Source organism: Phaseolus vulgaris, chromosome 5 (genome assembly GCF_000499845.2).
Source record: "Phaseolus vulgaris cultivar G19833 chromosome 5, P. vulgaris v2.0, whole genome shotgun sequence".
Lineage (NCBI taxonomy): Eukaryota > Viridiplantae > Streptophyta > Magnoliopsida > Fabales > Fabaceae > Phaseolus > Phaseolus vulgaris.
In genome coordinates, this window is record NC_023755.2 from 2152062 (window position 1) to 2173040 (window position 20979).

A 20979-nucleotide genomic window follows, 5' to 3' on the forward strand; every position below is an offset into this window, starting at 1 on the left:
GTTATTAGCGATTCTAAATTACTTTTATGAAATTCATTTATATTTTATGATGATGATTCAATATTTTTCTTAATGGTATGAGTCAACAAGACCTATAAATAGTTGATGACTCTATTGGTAAGAGGACACACTAAACTCTATTATATACTCCTACTCTTAACTATTTGTTATGAATTTATTATCATCTTTTTGCTCCTACTTAAGCATATGAGAGTCTTTGCAGGTGGACCTCCCTCTCTCATTGGAGACCGCACCCAGTCCTCACTAAGTTGCACTCTCCGAACTCAGATGTTTTCCTGGTGTTATTGACGGAACAACTCTAAATTCTGAAGCACCTATTTATAAAATGTTTCTACAAAGTGTTTTTAGACACCCTTGATTAAGATTTCGAGCAGTGTCTTCATTGGTATATTTTGCTACCTCATACCAAACTGTTAGATAACTCACCAAGATCAAATAGTCATTGGATCAACAATACTAATCCAGGTTCAGACACGAACATCGACAAAACTTTATCAATCTTGAACTAATTAACAGACATTACTCGAAATCAATGGTCGACCTAGGCTTGTGTACGTACTAGCCATAAGATTGGGAATGCCAAAGAGTTAGGGTGATTGTATGCATCCCTTAACCAAGCATTTATTGCCAATGACCATCATGAGTAAAACGACCTAATCAATGAGTCTTAAATGTAGTGAATAATAGTTATGCGACTAATCCAAAGGACTCATAACGGTCCATCCGGAGACCAACTAAAAGCTCGTTCCATGAGGAACGAGTCCTCATCGAGTTGCACTACTTGAGTTTATTTTCGGTAGAAATATATCTAATTTTTTTCTAATAACTTTACTTTGCGAAACTTCTACAAATAAATTAATACGATGTCTTTATCTCTGAATTAGTTGTCATATCCAACCACTTTCAAACTATGAGGCCTGTACATGCCTCTTAAATATCAGACATCGACACTCGTAGAACATGTATTGATGAAGTGTCTAATTCAAAAAATATTTGTTGAATTTATGACGATTCTACCACGATTCTAACACAATTTTAAAAAGGAGAAATACTGGTAAAAAAACTGGAATATATTTGTACATATAAATCTTTATTATCAATTTATATAATTTATAAATTCGTATCCATATCCGATATCCGTAACGTATGAGTATCCGTATGACTATGTATGATATATGGGTTATGATATTTTGATACCTTGCTCCATCTTACATCCACAATAAATACTAATATTTATAATAAAAAAATTAAAAAAGAAGAGAAAAAACCTCCTTAATAAAAATACAAACAAAATGCAAAATATTTTAAAATTAAAAAATTTATAATTTTTATAAATAATTAAAGTATTAATATTTATTAGGGCGTAGGTTGAAAGATGGGTGAAATAAATTTTTTTATGATATATATATAGCTTTCAAATAGTTGTTCTTCCAAACCAAATATACCCTCCAACTCCCACCACTTTCATCTATCTATCCATCCATGGAAGTCAAACACTGGTGGCGCTTCCTACTTCTTCCAATCGGAGTGGCACTGCTACTACTTCTCACAACCCTTCAACTTCCATCACTTCCCAACAAGGACCCTCTGCACTGCAACCTATACTCCACATGGTGCATCTCAAACAATCGCTTCTTCTCATCATCACAGAGTAATCCTATCAACAAACCATCATCCCCTTCCTATGATCGTCACCTCTACCATGAATCACAAACCCCCCAACACCCTCTTGACCCTCTAACCATCCAAGAGTTCAACAACATCCGCACCATCCTCTCTTCCATCCCTCTTTTCAACTCCTCGTCACCCTACACTCTCAACTCCATTGTCCTTCAAGAACCAGACAAAAAGCTTGTCCAAAAATGGAAACAGGGTGATCCCCTCTTGCCTAGGAAGGCTTCCGTGGTGGCACTTGTCAAGGGTGTGTCTCATGTTCTCACCGTTGACCTCGAAACTGACAAGGTGACAAGCCACGAAACCGGTTCGGTTTCTGGGTACCCCATCGTCACTGCAGAGGACCTGTTGGGAGTGCTAGAGGCTCCCCTCAGGTCCCCTCAGTTCAACAGCTTGTTCACCAAACGTGGTGTCGATTTGGCAGAGCTGGTATGCTTGCCAATCTCTTCAGGGTGGTATGAGAAAGCAGAGGAGGAGAACAGAAGGCTGATGAAGGTGCAGTGCTATTCCAAAGAAGGCACTGTGAACTTCTACATGAAACCGATTGAGGGTGTCACTGCTTTGGTTGACATGGATAGAAAAGAGGTGGTGGCTATTTCAGATGATGGCCAAAACATCCCTGTGGCTAATGGTTCCAACACTGATTACCGTTACTCCATTCAGAAGCTCAATGGGGAGTTGCGGCTGCTGAATCCAATATCTTTGGAGCAGCCAAAAGGTCCAAGCTTTAGTGTTGATGGGCACTTGGTGAAATGGGCAAACTGGGAATTTCACGTGAGACCTGACCCTAGAGCTGGGACCATAATCTCACAGGTGAAGGTGAGGGACCCTGACACATCAAAACTGAGAAATGTGATGTACAAAGGGTTCACATCTGAGCTATTTGTGCCTTATATGGATCCCACAGAAGGGTGGTACTTTAAGACGTACATGGATGCAGGTGAGTATGGATTGCAGGCAATGCCTTTAAACCCCTTGAATGATTGCCCTCGGAATGCTTACTATATGGATGGTGTCTTTGCCTCTTCTGATGGAACACCTTATCTCCAACCCAACATGATTTGCATTTTTGAGAGTTATGCTGGTGACATTGCTTGGAGACATGCTGAGTGCCCCATCACTGGCCTCAGGGTAAGCTTAACTCTCATAACAGTGGCCCACACTCATTAGATATAAATAAATTTCATAAAATTAGATCCAAATCTCAGATTATAAATCGATTTTATAGGATTGAATTAAGCTTAAAGTCCACGTTAACAAGTTATTGATATGAGGAGTGTCTTATAGATCACAAGGAGTGTTATTTCCAACCTCTTAAGTGTGTGCTTGGTTTGACATAATGAACGTTAAAGACCTTATAATCCAAAAACAGACTGTTAAAAGCAAACCCCCACGTACTGTTAGTTTCTAATTATGGATGGACACTTAAATTATGAATTTTGACTATTTTGTAGCTGCGTGTTCATTAAAGATTGTTCACTCTATACATAGTTGAATGGATTTTATCTCTGAACTTTGTTTGGGTACATGCTGTGGTGACAGGTTACAGAATCAAGGCCAAAGGTGACATTAGTGGTTAGGATGGCAGCAACGTTGGGAAACTATGACTACATCATGGATTGGGAATTTCAAACCGATGGGCTAATCAGAGCAAAGGTTAGCCAAGAAAATTCAATTTTAATTCAACATATTCTTCTTTAGGATTAATGACAGTCCCATAACCTTGCAGGCATGTGTATTAGAAACCGATCGAAATTTGATGTGATACACCTTGAAAAGTTTATGCACACAACACAAGCACCCACTCCTATATTCACTTCAAAAGTTTTGGGAACATATTGATACATAAACAAAGAAAATATGATAAAAACCAGTAACTTGGGTTTTTTTGCCATTTAGAATAAGGCATGATGAGACAACAAATAATTATGCACTACGGTAAGATGGGTTAACCTTTCTATATTGATGATCACGGTTTCTCTTCATATATATGTGTTTAGTAGTTTATCATAATATAATACATAGGCATTTGTCTGATGCAGGTTGGACTGAGTGGTATGTTGATGGTGAAAGGAACTACCTATGAGAATATGGACCAAGTCCCTGAAAACGACTATCTTTATGGAACCCTTTTGAGTGAAAATATTATTGGTGTGATCCATGATCACTATGTCACATATTACCTAGACATGGACGTTGATGGCTCAGACAATTCATTTGTTAGGGTGAAAATGAAGAAGGAAGAGACGAGTTCAGGAGAATCACCCAGAAAGAGTTATTTAAAAGCTGTTAAAGAAGTGGCAAAGACAGAGAAAGAAGCTCAAATAAGACTGAAACTGTATGAGCCATCAGAATTTCATGTGGTGAACCCATTGAAGAAGACAAGGGTAGGGAACCCTGTGGGGTATAAATTGGTTCCAGGTGGCACAGCAGCTAGCCTGCTGGATCCAGAAGACCCACCACAGAAAAGAGCAGCCTTTACCAACAATCAGATATGGGTCACTCCATACAACAAGACTGAGCAATGGGCTGGTGGCTTATTCGTTTATCAGAGCAAAGGAGATGATACTCTTCAAGTCTGGTCTGACAGGTTACACATTCTTTTCATCATTCTACCTTTTTTATGTCATGTTTCAGTGCCTATTCTATAATCATGAATAATGTCACATTTTGGTAAAAGATGTCACTGTTATACAATTCACAAACTGTTGATATTTTAATACTCAGGGATCGTCCAATTGAGAATAAGGACATTGTGTTGTGGTACACAATTGGATTCCATCACATACCATGTCAAGAGGACTACCCTGTCATGCCTACTGTGTCATCAAGTTTTGATCTGAAGCCTGTTAATTTCTTCGAGAGAAATCCAATCCTCAGTGTGCCTCCCAATTTCAAAAATGATTTACCGGTTTGTAAAGCTCATGATTCAGCTTAAGATTCCATCAGCTGGATTTTAGTCTATGTATATGTGGTATATTTGGCTCTTAAATCACGATAGTCTGTTGAAGAATAGATAAAATTGTCTATTAATAGAGCGTCTAGTAATAATTGTATTAGATGATGTTGTGTTAACTGTTTTAGTTATTTTCTGTTATTTTGTTTCTTTAGTTCTATATATAAAGAATTCTTTGTGTATGTGATATACGTTGCATTAAGAAATATTGTATATATATACCCTCCGTTATAAAAAAGTTGTTTTCTTTCTTCTTGTTATTATTCTTGTGTTTTTTTTTATTGTTAAACAAATCTATCAATTGTTTATTATTTCAAAAGTGTTATACAAAGAAAAGATTTATGGTAAAACACTTTCAAGTGAAGGGTGTGAATGTATAAAAACTCACTTGAGTTGGTGATTATGAAGAATTCGAATATTAAGTTAGGAATGATACATTGGTAAAGATGAGTAATATAGAAGGAGAAAGAGCACAAACTCATTTATCTAAAATTTTCTGTTAAAATCTAAAAACTTCAAAATTATTAACGCTTGTAGATAAATTACAAAAATAATTAAATTACAACCTCTTGTTTTTATTGTATAATCAAATTTTTATTATTGTACAAATAGATAAATTTTAATTTCAAAGAATATTAGAATTAGTATATTAAAGAAAGCAAGAATTGACGTGATATAAAGTTTATCCAAACCAACTTAATTATATATGAAGTTTATATTTGGTTCTAATGACTTTTTAATCAATCCACATTATAAACTCCCACATGTCTAACAAATGCGAAATTTAAGTTAAACAAAATTGAGGTGATACCTTTATATTCTTTTTTAAAAAAATAGTGAAAAAAATACTATAGTAATTAAATAATAAAGAGTGGAGAGTTTTTGGTGTAATGAAGAATATAGCTGATTTGAAAAGCATAAATATAATTATAGAAGAAAAATAATAGTAATAACTACAGCAATAAAATAGAATATACATCAAAACAAAAGTATTTTTTTTTATATATTTGGAAGAGTAAAATGAAAGGATAAAAGTAGAAGAGTAATGAGTGCATTTAAATTTGTACTTTTGAAGAGAATAAAAGAAGAAAGTAGAATGTAGGATAAGAACAAGTACACTGCTTCATTGAAGAAGCAGCCAAAAGTTTAGGTAACCTAAAGAAAAACAAGCAACTGGAAACAGCAGGAAACTAGGGCCACAAGGGCAAAAAGAAGCGATTCACCCTAACAAAATCTCAGTAAACAACAGTAACCTATTTGTACAACCAGTTTAGTTACTGTCTGGATCAGTGTCTGAAACAGGCTTCCGTGCCAAGAAGAAGTACATTGGTGTGAAAATCTCTTTCCTGGAAAAGAGACAAAAGCAAGTCATATTCATTTGCTCCAGAAAGACATGTTAGTGTTAGATCTTGTAATTTATGAATCAGTATTGAGGAATTATTATATCCATAAATATCATATGAATGGGACAGATGCCAAACTTACTTTCCTCCTTCAACTAGTCCCTCCGCAGCCTTCTCTAGGAAATCTTGAACCCTTAGACTACCCTTTGGAGCCAGTCCAACATACTCCAGAACCTTCACCTATAAATTTGTCGCCACCAACCAATATTGAATGAGTAACAAGACTTACGAATCCTAAAATTCTCAACATACAATCAAATTACAAGTAGAATAAATTTACAGATGATATTTACCATGTTTTTGGTGAAAAGTCGCCCAACAGCAGTTAGACGGAAGCTACTCAGTGAGAAATGACTTTTGTCTAAAGGCAAGTACCATGGAACAGGAGAGTCAGCTGCTAGATCTTTCTCCGATATTACCTTTTATACCAAAAAGGAGAGAATCCCCCTTTAGCCAGTTAGGTTCAATTATTGGATATACAGAAACCAATACAGTGAAAAGATGACGACTAATAAGAAATTGATGTTCACCTCAAAACCTGCTTGCTTCAGAGCTTCAAGACACTTAGTGGTCAATCTAATGTCTGGAAGCCCATCACCAATCTCAATTTGTGCCTGTAACAAGGAATTTTATCGATTTAGTTACATACCAAGAGGCTTCAACAGACCTAATAGACCTCAATCTAAGTTCAATCTACACCGCTGTAACATACCTTGATTTTTTGGTGCTCTGGATTTTGGGGATCAAAATTATCGGTCATACACCATTCATAAGCAGCAAAATATTGACCAGGCTTTAACACTCTAAAAATCTCTTTATAGCATCCATACTATCCATTCCATGGCACGAGAAATAAGAGTCAGCCAATACAAATTATAGACGCCATTTTATAGATTCACAATTAACACATGCACTTCATGCTATCATGCAGACCACATTCAAGTTGCTTCATAGTACTTCACAATTTATAGGTAAATGAAGGCAGATAGAAAGTTTTAGTAGGGGGGGAATTAGCATGTTAAGCCCATTAGATTATAAAATATTGTCACATACAGCATCTGGAGCATGGCAAGTGGCTTCAATCGCATACACTGCATCAAAAGTGTTGTCTGCAATTGGTATTTTCATGAAGTCGGCCTGCATTATCAAATACGATGATCATGTTAACTACCATTTCAAATCAATATCCCCCTTCAACATGTTTGGTTATGTTTAATTTACAATAGCCTTTTTTATCATTTGATTATAAGTTTTTCCCAACACAAAATAAGCCATATTCAATGTAACATTTATAACTGGATCAGAACAATTTTATAAAACAATGGATCAATAAGTTCTGAAATAAAAGGCCTCCTACTCCATAAAAGGAAATAATTGATATACAGAAATCAACCTTGATAAAATTGCAAGTCTTGTCCAGTCCCACAATGCGATTGAGTTCCTGTTAATTAGCAAAAAACTGTTAGTGATCAAAGTGTGTAGAAATTTTAATTTAATGCGGTATTTCTTTCAAAACATATTGAGAATCCAAAAACAATTCCTTCATCTAAAAGGCTTTCAACAATTAACATGACAGATTATGCATATTAAATTAATAAATGATGACTTTCATAAGTACATTAGTAAAATTAACACTTAAACAATGCATCAATCTTTTGCCAGAATAAACATTACCACAGTATAATAAAGTCTATAACAACTAGGTGTGATTATTAACTATGTCAATGCATTAATTTACACCTCATAATTGTTAGCTTTAATGCACTTAATTTCCTAACACATACCTTTCCTCTTGTTATCTGGTACTCATTATTATTCAACCCAAGAATTGAAGTTGAGCTGCACAGGTACCCCTTCATTTTTGTTAGCCAGTAATCAGGGAAAGGTAAAGGAAAAAGAAGCCTAAATGAAGTCAATCTTGTTTAACCTGAATCGAGAAATTTCTCTTAATGGTCCCCCAATTCCACATCCAACATCCAAAACCTAAAACAAATTATGAAGGCTCGTTAAATTTTAATATTAAATTACTGTAAGTAAGATATGGGCTTGCTTATTTGCTTTATTGAACATAGGAAAACCTTCTGCCCTGGTTGCAGTCGAAGTTGTAAAGCAAGGAAGTGTTCATGTCGCTTGATGCTCTCCCGAAGAGATTCCCCATTCCATCTGCAAGAGAAGAAAATTATCAACATGATCAATGTAATAGAAAATTCTTCAATTTGTTAGTGCTAAATTAAGTAAATGGACACCTGTGAGCAAAATGGAAAGATTCCCCCCAGCCAAACTCATAAAAGCTGGTAACAAGATCATAGTATTTATTCACCTGAAGACGAATGCAGATCTTATCAACGTTTTGCAGATAATCAAATTGACTATAACTGAGACAAAAACACATTACTCCATAACTTCACTAGTCAAGTTATAGAGCATCACTTATGATCAAAGAAGATAGCTGTAACGGAATGGTAAACATTCATTAATAATTAAAAAGAAAAATATTACTATAATTTTATCATTTGAACATGAGGTTGGCTTAATAAATCTAACGACCTAATGTTCAAAAATATGGTTCAGATTTTGCCTCCTATCAATTAGACAGCTACACAAAAAATTGTAAATTTTTTCAAGTTTTAAAAAATAAACAAGATATTTTGTTAGCATCTTCTAATCTTAGTATTTCAAGAAAAAAAAAATCGTTTCCCATTTGTAGAAAGAGTGAGCAGAAAAATCAGAAAGAATGAGGCCAGGCATACCGTAGGCATTAAAAAAGAAAGTTAGAGCTATAGAAGCTAAAGGTTGTTAATATCAATATCTCTCACCATATCAGTATAGTTAGCTTTCCTCTCTTCCTCTTCACCTCCGTAGCAAACATGATACTTCTCATACCTGATCCATAAAATCAATACATTTATAAGTTTCATGTTCAAAAAGAAAATGAAAAATTATCATCATAACAACAGCCATAATTTTTTTTCTTAGCCATAAGCACCAGCTACAATGGTTAACAACAAACTCATAAATGGGAATGCCTATAGAACCACATATAGCAGTGTAATTATATAAAATAACATAGACATCCATGATTTACACGTCCACATATAAATAAATACCCTAAATATAATTTAAAATTTTCGTATGAGCTCGTGAATTCAAGTGTAGCCAATCAGCATCTAATTGCAATCCATAATACTAAAATTTCCTCACTTTTACTTGTCAATGTTTTTTTAAGTATTCATGATTCCTTAGTTTAATAAAATAATGAAACAGACTATAATGTACAAATTAGAAACTTCAGACTCGCCAAGGTAAATCTCACAGTTCATTCTCTTCATAATTTTGCCAAAAAAACTGTCCGATATTTTTATCCAAGCCAAAATAATCGAACATCGAAACAAATATATATATATATATATATATATATATATATATTAGCTAGTAAAATTCTGAAGCAATTGCTCAATTTCATTCCACCTTGCACATTCGCAATTATCATCAGAGATCTTTGCTTAGCTGCCAGAAATCTGAAATCATTTTTAAGTTTCGTTAAACCTGTATCACTGTCAAGTTGCCGTTACTTTTACTTTAGGTGAAAATCACGAGCTAAAAGGGACAGGGTGGACCCAGAAATGATTCACTTTCAATGAAGTCCAAAACATTCCACGTAAGACCATAAAGCTTTTAGTCCCAACCCCAACATCTTAATAAATGCACATCAGATCGGACCAGAGGACTGTTGACTCTTGTTTTTCTTTCATTTGCATTAACAAAACCAGAACTAGCTTTTTCATATTAAAAAATTCATCAATCCCCATCCCCTAGCATTTTTTATTTTCTTTAAATAAATCGATCCCTCATATCCACAGTTATAGATTACTCAACCCCCTGTATTGTCAGATTCAATATTTATTTCTCCATCCAAATAATTACAAATACAAGCATATTATTTTAATGAATAAAAAATTCACCGAAACCCACTCTTTTTCTTTCTTTATAAAACTAAATATAGTCCCCAAATTTTCTCAGCCTACAGTCCCGCAACAAGCTCCTTTAAACCAGATCAAAGCCCCCGAAAGATTCTCAAGCACTCGCAAAGCTGGATTTGACTCCTCCACATTCCCAAAAGCTGATTAGAAAATCAATAATTGCGAAAATCGTGATAATTCAAATACATATACAGAAAATTCTAAAATTAATTATAATTAACCACTGATTTTCTAATTAGCTTTCTAATTAACGATTATCACCGTACTTAAATCCTCTACAGCGCACTATCCATAAAAAAGAGGCCACTCTACAAGTGAGAAGAAACTAACAAAGAAACCTCATACTCGGAGTCCGAAATCACAATGCAACCACCTAATTTCACTGAAAAGAAATTAAAAGCAAGAAGAGAGAATCGTGTATACTTGTCGACGGCAGAGAGAACTTCCGTCTTCTCAATCTTGCCTCCGAGATTGGATGCCAAATCCATAGCTGCTGCAAGCTGCGGTGGCGCCGGTGGAGCTCAAAACGACCGCGTTCCGATCTAGAACGCAACGATTTCAGTTACGTTAAAAAGAGAAAGAATGGAGAAAGGGGAAAATGCAGAAACAGAAAGCGAAAAGAAAAGTGACTCACGTGGGAATGGCGAGAGAAAAAGGAAGGCGGAGGAAGCTATGAACGGTGAACAAAATCAATGAGGGAAGTGTTATATAGAAAATTGAAAAGTAAGCAAAAAAAATTAAATTAAATTAAATAAAACGAAACATGTGATGCGTGAATTACATGATCGAAAAATTCTGAAGGACCACGTTGAGTTGGCAATAATATCTTATAATAAAGTATATTATTTAATATTATAATAATAATAATAATAATAATAATAATAATAATAATAATAATAATAATAATCATAGGGTCCCCTCACAATTTTTTTAATTAAATAAAGCAAAAGATTCGAAGTTTATAGTGAGACAATTACCATAGCTTAAAAAAATAATCAAAGTTTATAATGAATTGTGTACATCGAAACTGTAAATAATATTGTATTATTAATAGGTTTCAATATAATGCGTCGATGTAAACTTTGTAAGAATGCATTTTAAATAATGTAAAAATAAATTAGTCGTTGGAATGTACGATTAACTTCTAAAAAACAATTAATCTTTAAGATTAGTAAAACTAAATAATGATTGATTTTTTTATCTTTTTTTTTCTTTTTCATGTTTTAGGATTGGATTTTCAATCTAGAATATATTTGCAAGAGAATGAGTATTTAATATTTGAATTATGTTAATGTTATAGTAAACACATATATTTATTTTATGTTTCTTTGTCTAATTTATAATGAATTATTATTTAATGTATATAATCATAAAAATAAAATTATATAATTTATTGTATATTTCTTTTTATTTTGAGATTTTTACACTAATTGATCGAAAACGTCTCGTACATAAATAAATTTTATATATATATATATATATATATAATTTGTTTATGCATTTAACCTGAAAAATAATTTTATTATTATGAAAAAAGAAAGTTTCCCCTTTATTCTTAAATCTTTATGATTTATTATATATGGAGTTCATAAGTGTCACTTCAATTTATTATATATGGAGTTTGGTCTTTATGATTTTTGCAGTTAGAAATCAAAATTAGTTCATTTTTAAGATAATTTTTTTAAATTGTTAGAAATTATATTTAAATGAGAAGATATAATTTTTAAAAGTATAGACACTAAACAAATTAATTTAATCCTATAAGGAATTACACATCTCATTAGAAAATACACTAAATAAATTTTTTAAATAAAATATATCAACTATAACAATACTACTTTTAAATGGTCAATCAAACAATAACATTCAAATTTAAATTATTTCAAATAATCTTATTTATATATTTTAAAAAATCAAATTATTCCTTTTTATTTATTGAACAAATTTATCAATTTCAACTTCTAGGATAAAAAAAGATTAAAATGAAATTTTCCCTAACTTATATAAAATTAAAAAGAAAAATTTAGTGAAACTGCATGGAAGAGCTTTTTGTAAATTATCTCAAAAACAACTTTATAAATTACCTTATATATAAATTCATTTTAGTTTTAATTTTTTTTCTTATTTTTCTCTTTTAAAAGTTCTCGAAAAAAAATTGTTTAAACAATATGATATTTTTGCTTTGAATGCTTCAATGGCTAAGTACTTAACTCAACATCTTACAACAATGTACCACTAATTGTAAGAGTTTATTTCACAAATATTTTCAAGAAAGAAAATATAAAAAAATTAACTTCGCAATAAATTAAAATTGATTTTATTAAAGAGATATAATTTTTTATAATTACAAATACACTTTTATAAAATATTTGAAATTAAAAAAAAATCATTTCCTTTAGATCTGAATCACCTCATCTTAAATTGTTATTGAAAATTTTGTATGATTTTTTTTATCAATATCAGCCTATTTTTAGAAGTTGGTTTAGGTGGCAATTGAGTATTAAGCACTTACTTTATTCATGTTTCTTGTTTTAATTTTTTCTTATTTTTTGTTTAATTTCAAATCAAACATAGATAATTATTTTTTACGATTAATTGATGAAGTTAAATGAAACATCAATATAAATTTGAGAATATTTTCAAATTCAATCTATCAAATATGCATTCAGAGAATATGCAAACAAACAAAATATATACTAACTAGTTATTTTTTCTTTTGACATTTAATTGGTATATATGTCTTTTTATAGTATATATTCAGTGGTTTATTTTTCTAATATAAAAAAAAAACATCACTTAATATAAGGTATGAAAAAAGATAATGTGATATACACATGGTTCATTTGAAAAGAAAAAAACAAAATAATATTGTGTCCTTATATTTATATCCTTCCAGACGAAGCTCTAACATTTACTATACTTAAATTTAGGTGTATAGTCAAAACTTTTATGTTATCACATATGAAGAACAACCAACACAAAGATAAGTTACCAAAAAGATCATAAAAGAGCATAAATTTATAAGATCCAAATTTCGAAACACATAAAATGACATCATCCTTTACATCATACACACACACATATGTACGAATCACACATAAATTTCCATAATCAAGATATTCGTCAAAGAATATCTACTAACACCTTCTAGAATACTTGTATTAAGCATTTTTCCATCAGAGATTTAACACCTGACCTATTTTAGCACGTCATGTATGCAACCTCAACTACATAGATCACTGTGAGTTTAAAGTGTATTCTTATCCAAACCTTGGAATATGTTCTTATGTACTCTCAGAATTTGACGATACAATAGTCCATTTAGTTTCTCACACTAGATGTCATAGTCTACATGACCTAAGCCATCACGAAGCTATAAAATCCTTGTTACAACATAGATATTTGCTTATTACTCACAAAGAACCTTGGTCCATATACTATCCCAGCTTTATAACCTCAACATCACACCTCATATATAATAATGTCATTTCATGAATATAATACATTTAATTAAAAACGATAATCACCTAATCACAAAATCAAACATTTCTACATAACACACCTACATACAATAATTACATTCAGACAAACTAAGTATAGATCACTTAAATAAAGATATCATACGATAGTTATGCTTGAGCGAAAATAGTTCTATTAGGCGAGAGTATCAAATGAAACATTTAATAAAGTAACTCAAATTATACTTCACTTGATCGAGGGCATCCAACAATACTTTTACTAAAATTATACAGATAAAATTCCACCAGTAACCTTATCATTTAAACATAAATATCTCTGTATATTTTCAAAAACATATTTTTATCTCACACACTAAATTGGTTTATCAGAATTAGATGTAGTATGTTGCTACATATGAACCAATATGAATTACTATGTGATCTTTCTCTCTTTCTTATATTTTCTATATTTCATATTACAATTACTTGCACTAACCATAGAAAAAGGGCTAACATGTGAGTACATACTAAAAATATTTTATCAAAATGATTTTAAAACTAAGTATTTGATTTGCATCTCTATTAATTGGTTAAACGTTAAAATTATAATCTAATCACGTGTTAAAGTAAACATGAATATGTTAGTCAAAGTGATTTAGTTGAGTTGCAAATCTACTTCTAACATTACCTTTTTGGACTAAAAGAACTAAGGATAAAATAAACGTTTAAATATGTCAATGTGATATAAAGAAAAGTGTTTTATATCCTTAAGTTTATATTTTTAACGAACCATTTTAGGTCAAACTTACATTAGGTGTAGTTTATCAAATGCAAAAATCACACTTTGATCATTAGTCGAAATAAACAAGAAAATATAATAGACACATGATTCAAAAAAGTTACCAAAACGTGTTTATAAGAAAATGATAAAAAATGGTAAGAAGAAGAGATGCTTCTTATTCTTTTATGTGTGTTACGTCACTTCATGTATAGGAAATATATAGGGAGTTTCTCTCCCCAAATTACAATCTAATTAGGTAGGATACTAATCAAGACATTTTATCATTATTAAATTAATTGTATATAATTGGGTACAATATCGTACAATAATTGCATATAATTTGATAATTATTATTTTCTTAATACTCCCCTCAACTTGGTAGGTGAAGATCATGAACCCCCAATTTGTGTCGTAGCGTCAAAAATCGTTCCTTGCCCATTGCCTTCGTAAAAATATCTACAAGCTGATACTGTGTCGGTACATATGAAGGACTGATTATCCCAGCTTGTAATTTTTTTCGCACAATGTGGCAGTCTATCTCAATGTGTTTTGTGCCTTTATGAAATACTGGGTTTGCTGCTATATGTAATGCCGCTTGATTGTCACAGAAAAGTGAGCTGGCAAATTACATGGCACCTTTAAATCCTGCAACACATATCGCAACCAAACTATCTCCAAACAAGTATTACCCATCGCGCGGTATTCTGCTTCCGCTGATGATCTTGATACGTTTGTCTGTTTTTTTTACTTCCATGAAATAATAGAAGAACCAAGAAAAATGCAATACCCACATACTGATCTCCGAGTTGTCTGACAACCTCAGTCTGAGTCGCAATAAGCTGTCAATGTCAGATTGTTTTCGGATGGCAATAGCAATCCTTGTCCTGGTGATCCTTGGATGTACTTTAGGACTCGAATTGTGGTATCTCAATGAGGTTTCCGTGGATCTGTATATATTAACTTAGGGTCCAAACCGAAAATGCTATGTCAGGCCGAGTAACCGTGAGGTATATCAGTCGTCCCACGAGTCGCCTGTATTTGACTGGATCCTTTAATAACTCTCCATCATCTGGTGTGGATTTTAGGTATTGTTCCATTGGAAATTTGTCTAGCACCTGTGAGTCCCGTATCCTGCAAAATATCAAACATATTTTCTTTGGGACATGTAAATACCAGCTTTGGAACGGGAAAATTCAATCCCTAGAAAATATTTTAGGTCTCTAAGATTTTTAATGCGAAATTGTTGTAATAGACAATCTTTAACACGCTGAATTTCTGTCAAAAGAATATCATCCACATAAATCAAAAGAGAAGTATATGATGAGTTATTCTGTTTTGTGAATAGAGAGTAATCTGTCTTGGACTGTTGAAATCCTACAAATTTAATCACATGAGAAAATGTTGAAAACCATGTCCGAGATGCTTGTTTGAGACCATAAAGAGATTTGTTGAGTCGACATACAATGTTCTCCCGTCGATGATGCCCAGGTGACAAGTCCATGTCAATAATTTCATGCAATGTGCCATATAAGAAGGCATTTTTTAGTAGCTCAAAAGGTGATTTTTATTTTTAGTAAAGGTGATGCCAAGCGATTAATGATATATATGGCGGTTAAAACGTATTCTCCCTAAAATTCTAATGGTAAATTGGACTGAAATAGGAGGGCTCGTGTTGTGTTTAAAACGTGTGCGTTCTACTACTCCATTTTGTTGAGGAGTGTAGACGCAAGTGCGTTAACATTCAATACCTTTTTTTGAGAAAAAAATCATACATTGAAATAAATTCCAATCCGCGGATGGTTTTAATAGATGCCTGAAATTGATTACCTCTTCCCTTATAAGAACAACACCATTTTTTAAAAAGAAAGATTAAATCTAAGAAATATCAAAATTAAATTAAACTCTTTTTTTTTATAAAGTTCTTGTTTAAAAAGCTTTATCGTCTTTAAATCTCACTGAGATTGAATTTTTCTCGAAGAAATTAATAGGATTCATATCAAGTAGGCATGACAGGGTAGTCTCTTGACATGGTATCTGTTGCAGCAACTGATATTCTATGAGGTGAATTCGTAGAAGGTGAAGTCGCAGTGAAGTCATCTCTTCCATCAGCTACCTCAGAAGCATGATCTACCTTACAAGCATGGATGACCAAATGACCTTTGCATATTTCCGAAAGAACTTTGCCAAAACACAATTTTCAGATCACATGCTGAAAAATATTAAAGATACCATAACAATCAACAAAAGAAAATACAAATATGAGCCTACCTCTAACAAGGGTCTCAGTCCCAAACTAGAGAAAGACCTTTTCTTTCTCAATATATTTTTTCTCAATATCTTCCCAGATGGATTCCTGAGTTCCCTAACCATCAATATACAAACTCACATCAAATATAAATAAATATAAATAACAAACATAGAAAACAGTAACTTATAGCTTGTACCGACTCGATAAGACGATCTTGTTATTAAAGAATTTTTTATTTTTTTTTTCGATGAACTTTACATCACTTCATGTGTAGGAAATATATAATTACAATCTAATTAGATAGGATATTAATCATGAGATTCTATCATTATTAAATTAATTGCATATAGTTGGGTACAATATCGTACAATAATTGTATATAATTTGATAAATTATTATTTTTGACATTACATGGATGAATAACTTGGCATCATTAATTAAAAGATATTTACAATTTTTTTAAAATTTTAATTAAATCACAATTTAATCCTCTCTTATTAATTTAAATATCAAAAGGATATTACAGTAAATGAAGATGAATATTCCTTGTCTGATGTGATACTTTAATGTAGCGTACGTAATCGTAACGAAGAAAGAGAGGTTTTGATGAACCTAATTGTAGAAAAAAATAAATATAAAAGAAACTTTTATTCACTTGTATATTAGAGAGTAAAATACATGGTGTATATATAAGAAAAAGATTAAGACCTAGCTGAAACAGAAAAGGAAAGTTGGGTCAAACAAACAAAACTCAATAATTTAAAATAGAAAATTAAATATATTAACACCCCTCAAGCTGGGGAGTAGATATTTGTCAGGCCCAGCTTGGATTTGAGAGTAGAGAATTGTGCGGAAGCAAGGGGCTTGGTGAATATGTCAGCAACTTGCAGAAGTAATGGGTAGTAGTTTGAGGAGACCAGAGTTAAGTTTTTCACGAACTAGGTGGCAATCAATTTCAATATGCTTGGTTCGTTCATGAAAAACTTGATTGGAAGCTATTTGAAGGGCAAATTTGTTCTCACAGTACAGGGTTGCAGGCTGGGAGAGAGGAAGATGTAAATCCTGAAGGAGGTAAGACAACCATTGTAACTCACATGTGGTGGTGGCAAGTGCTCTATACTCGGCTTCAGAGGAGCTGCGGGAGATAGTTGACTGCTTCTTTGATTTCCATGATATTAGGGAGTCTCCTAAGTAGATGGAATATCCAGTGACAGATTTGCGTGTGGTAAGACATGTTGCCCAGTCAGAGTCACTAAAACCACAAAGGTGAAGTGAACTAGTGTGAGAAAAATATAGTCCTTCACCAGGGGTGCCCTTGAGGTAACGCAAAAGACGTGAGACAGCTTGCTGATGATGAGTTGTTGGTGCATATATGAATTGGCTTAAATTGTGGACAGTGAAGGCGATGTCTGATCGCGTGTTGGTTAAGTAAATTAGACGTCCAAGGAGTCTTCTGTATTGAGAAGTGGCATCAGCATCGAGAGGTGAGCCTTGGTCGGGAGAGAGACGGGAGGTGTGAGTCATAGTGGCCATAGGTGCAGAGTCAAGCATGCCAGTTGACTTAAATGAAGACTAGTACTGTTGCGAGCAATTTCCAGTCCCAAAAAGTAAGTGAGATTACCTAAATTTTTTATCTTGAAGTGATGGTGAAGGGATGCAGTAATTGTATTGATTTCCTCTGTGTCATCACCAGTTAAGAGCAAGTCATCAACATAAACAAGAATAACAGTGAGTTTATCATTATTATATTTAAGAAAAAGAGAGTGATCAGCAATAGAAATAGAGTAATTATTTGATAAAAGAAAAGTAGAAAGTTTGGCGTACCATTGGCGACCAGCTTGACGAAGGCCATACAAAGACCGTTGAAGCTTGCAAACATGCTGGGGAGAAGGAAGAGAGAGGCCAGGTGGGGGGGTCATGTATATCTCTTCATGGAGATCACCATGAAGAAATGCATTATTGACATCAAGTTGTTTTAAAATCCAATTTTTGGTAGTGGCAATAGCAAGCAGAAGGCGAAGGGTAGTGAGTTTAGCAACAGGTGCAAAAGTGTCTAAGAAATCAAGTCCTTCAAGTTGGGTAAACTTTTTGGCAACAACTCTAGCTTTGTGGCGCTCAACAGTGCCATCAGAATGGTATTTGATTTTATATACCCATTTACAACCAATAATTTTCTTTCCTGGAGCGAGAGGGGTAAGTTGCCAAGTATTGTTAGCAGCAAGAGCTTGAAGCTCATCTTGCATGGCAGATTGCCAAGAAGCATGTTTGGAGGCTTCGTTATATGTCCGAGGTTCAGGATGAGAATTGATAGAGGAAATAACATTTCTAAAATTGGAAGATAAGGAATTGTAAGACAAGTAATTATGAATAGGATATCTACTACTTACAGTGTTGGTTGCAGTGTGGAAATCTGCAAGATAAGCAGGTTGTCGGTGAGGATGAGCTGATCTTCTTGGAAATTGGGGTGAGATGCTTCGTGGAGATGCAGGCGGTGATAATTCTGATGGAGGTGCAATGTTGGATGCAGGAGCAGAGGCACTATTTGTTGGAAGATCATAGGATAATGAGGCTAGTGGAGGAACAGTATTGGGTGCAGGAGTAGAGGCACATGGCTCGACAGGAGGTGCAGTATCAGAAAAAAAATCAAAAGCAGAATTATATGCATTAGAAATAGGGAGAGATAAAGTGTTAGGGTCCTTAGGCAAGCCACTGTCCAATTTATATGGAAAGTGGTTTTCATGAAAGATTACATGTCTTGATATCTCTATGCTATGAAACTTTAAATTTAAGATAATATAACCTTTTGTATTTTGCGGGAAGCCAAGAAAAATGTCTTTGATAGATCTATTATCTAATTTTTTTCTATGTGCAGTAATGGTACTAGCATAACAGAGACAACCAAACACTTTTAGAAAGGAAATGTCATATGGTTTTCCAAACAACTTTTCATGAGGAGTGATGTTATCAAGTAATGGAGTAGGAATAACATTTATTAAGAAAACAGCATGATTTACAGCAAATTCCCAAAAAATAGGAGGAAGATTTGCTTGAAAAAGTAAAGCCCGGGTTACATTTAGTATGTGTTGATGTTTACGTTCTACAATGCCACCATTTTGTTGTGGTGTTTCAACACAAGATTTTTTATGTATAATTCCCTTTGAAGCATAAAAATTTGACATAGCAAACTCAACACCATTGTCAGTACGAATCGTTTTGATATTAGTTTTGAACGAAAACAGTGAAGTTAATGATGTGTTGACACACTTCAGATTTGTTATGCAGCAGAATAACCCAAGTATAACGCGAGTAATCATCAACAATAGTCAAGAAATAACGAAAACCTTGCATAGAAATTATGGAACGTGGTCCCCAAATATCAAAGTGTACAAGATCAAAAATAGCAGAGGAAATAGTATTACTTAAAGTGAAAGGAAGTTTTCTCTGTTTTGCACGACTACAAGTGTCACATACATGATGAGTATCAACAGTAATAAAAGAGTATTGTTTGCTTAAGACATGTAATCTTTCATGTGAAGGGTGTCCTAGTCTATAATGCCATAGTGTTTTGTCTGTGATATTACAATTAATAAAAGGAGCAAAACAATGCGGTTTAGAATGACTAGAAGCAGGCAAGGTAGTGACAAGGTACAAGCCAGCGGTGGCTTTAACTGTACCAATCCTCTCTTGAGTGAGATTGTCTTGTATAATGCAGTGGGTTGAAGTGAAAGTTAAAGTGCATTTAAGTTGGTGTGTGAGTTTAGAAACAGATATTAAGTTTAATTGAAAATGAGGCACGTATAACACATCAGACAAATAAAACTGATCAGAAAAACGTACTAAACCAGAATATGTGGCATAAACAGTTTGGCCATTTGGAAGACTAATTAAGACAGGTTTAATTTTAGTATAAGTAGTAAAAACGTTCAAATTGTGACAAACATGATCAATGGCACCAGAATCAATAATCCAAGATTCTTTTATAGAAGATAGTGAAGATAGAAACTTACATGTTGAAGAATGCTCAGTATTGGGGATTTCATCCGTAGAGATGGTGCCGACTTGATTAATTTGAGTGTGAGTGGCAGGATCCTCAAGGTTTTGCTGACGCAAAATGTTGGTAAGGAATTGGCACTGTTGTGATGTAAGTTGAATCCCCTTTACATCCTATTCTTTAGGAAAAAGCTCAGAAAAAGTGTCAGTATCAGTAGTAATCATATTATTGGCTTGAGATGTCCAATTGGTGAATTTGTAGCCAGGAGGGAACCCATGCTTTTTATAACAGGTGTCAACAGTGTGGCCAAGACGATTACAAAAAGTGCAGACTTTTCTAGTAAAAGAAAACTTTGAGGTTTTAACATTACCAGAAGGAAAACCCACTTTGCGAAAACAAACAACCTCAGTATGACCATATTTACCACAAAAATTGCATGTAATAGTGTGACTACTATTGAGACTATG

General features: G+C 33.2%; 2 protein-coding genes across 2 annotated transcripts; one reads left to right on the forward strand and one right to left on the reverse strand.

Annotated features, from left to right (window-relative positions):
• Positions 1-1443: 1443 nt before the first annotated feature.
• On the forward strand, positions 1444-4911 carry LOC137834768 (amine oxidase [copper-containing] gamma 2-like). Its single transcript, XM_068642949.1, has 4 exons — positions 1444-2826; positions 3238-3351; positions 3738-4285; positions 4423-4911. Exons 1-4 carry the CDS (start codon positions 1504-1506, stop codon positions 4631-4633), a joined length of 2196 nt encoding a protein of 731 aa, XP_068499050.1. The 5' UTR covers positions 1444-1503; the 3' UTR covers positions 4634-4911.
• A 790-nt stretch (positions 4912-5701) lies between these two features.
• Positions 5702-10810, reverse strand: LOC137834769 (cycloartenol-C-24-methyltransferase). The gene is made up of 14 exons (XM_068642950.1): positions 10669-10810; positions 10458-10576; positions 8871-8937; positions 8301-8374; positions 8133-8217; positions 7982-8037; positions 7839-7893; positions 7448-7495; positions 7108-7191; positions 6767-6883; positions 6585-6668; positions 6348-6473; positions 6137-6234; positions 5702-5997 (listed from the first exon to the last, which is right to left on the reverse strand). Exons 2-14 carry the CDS (start codon positions 10520-10522, stop codon positions 5922-5924), a joined length of 1035 nt encoding a protein of 344 aa, XP_068499051.1. The 5' UTR covers positions 10523-10576; positions 10669-10810; the 3' UTR covers positions 5702-5921.
• Positions 10811-20979: the final 10169 nt, after the last annotated feature.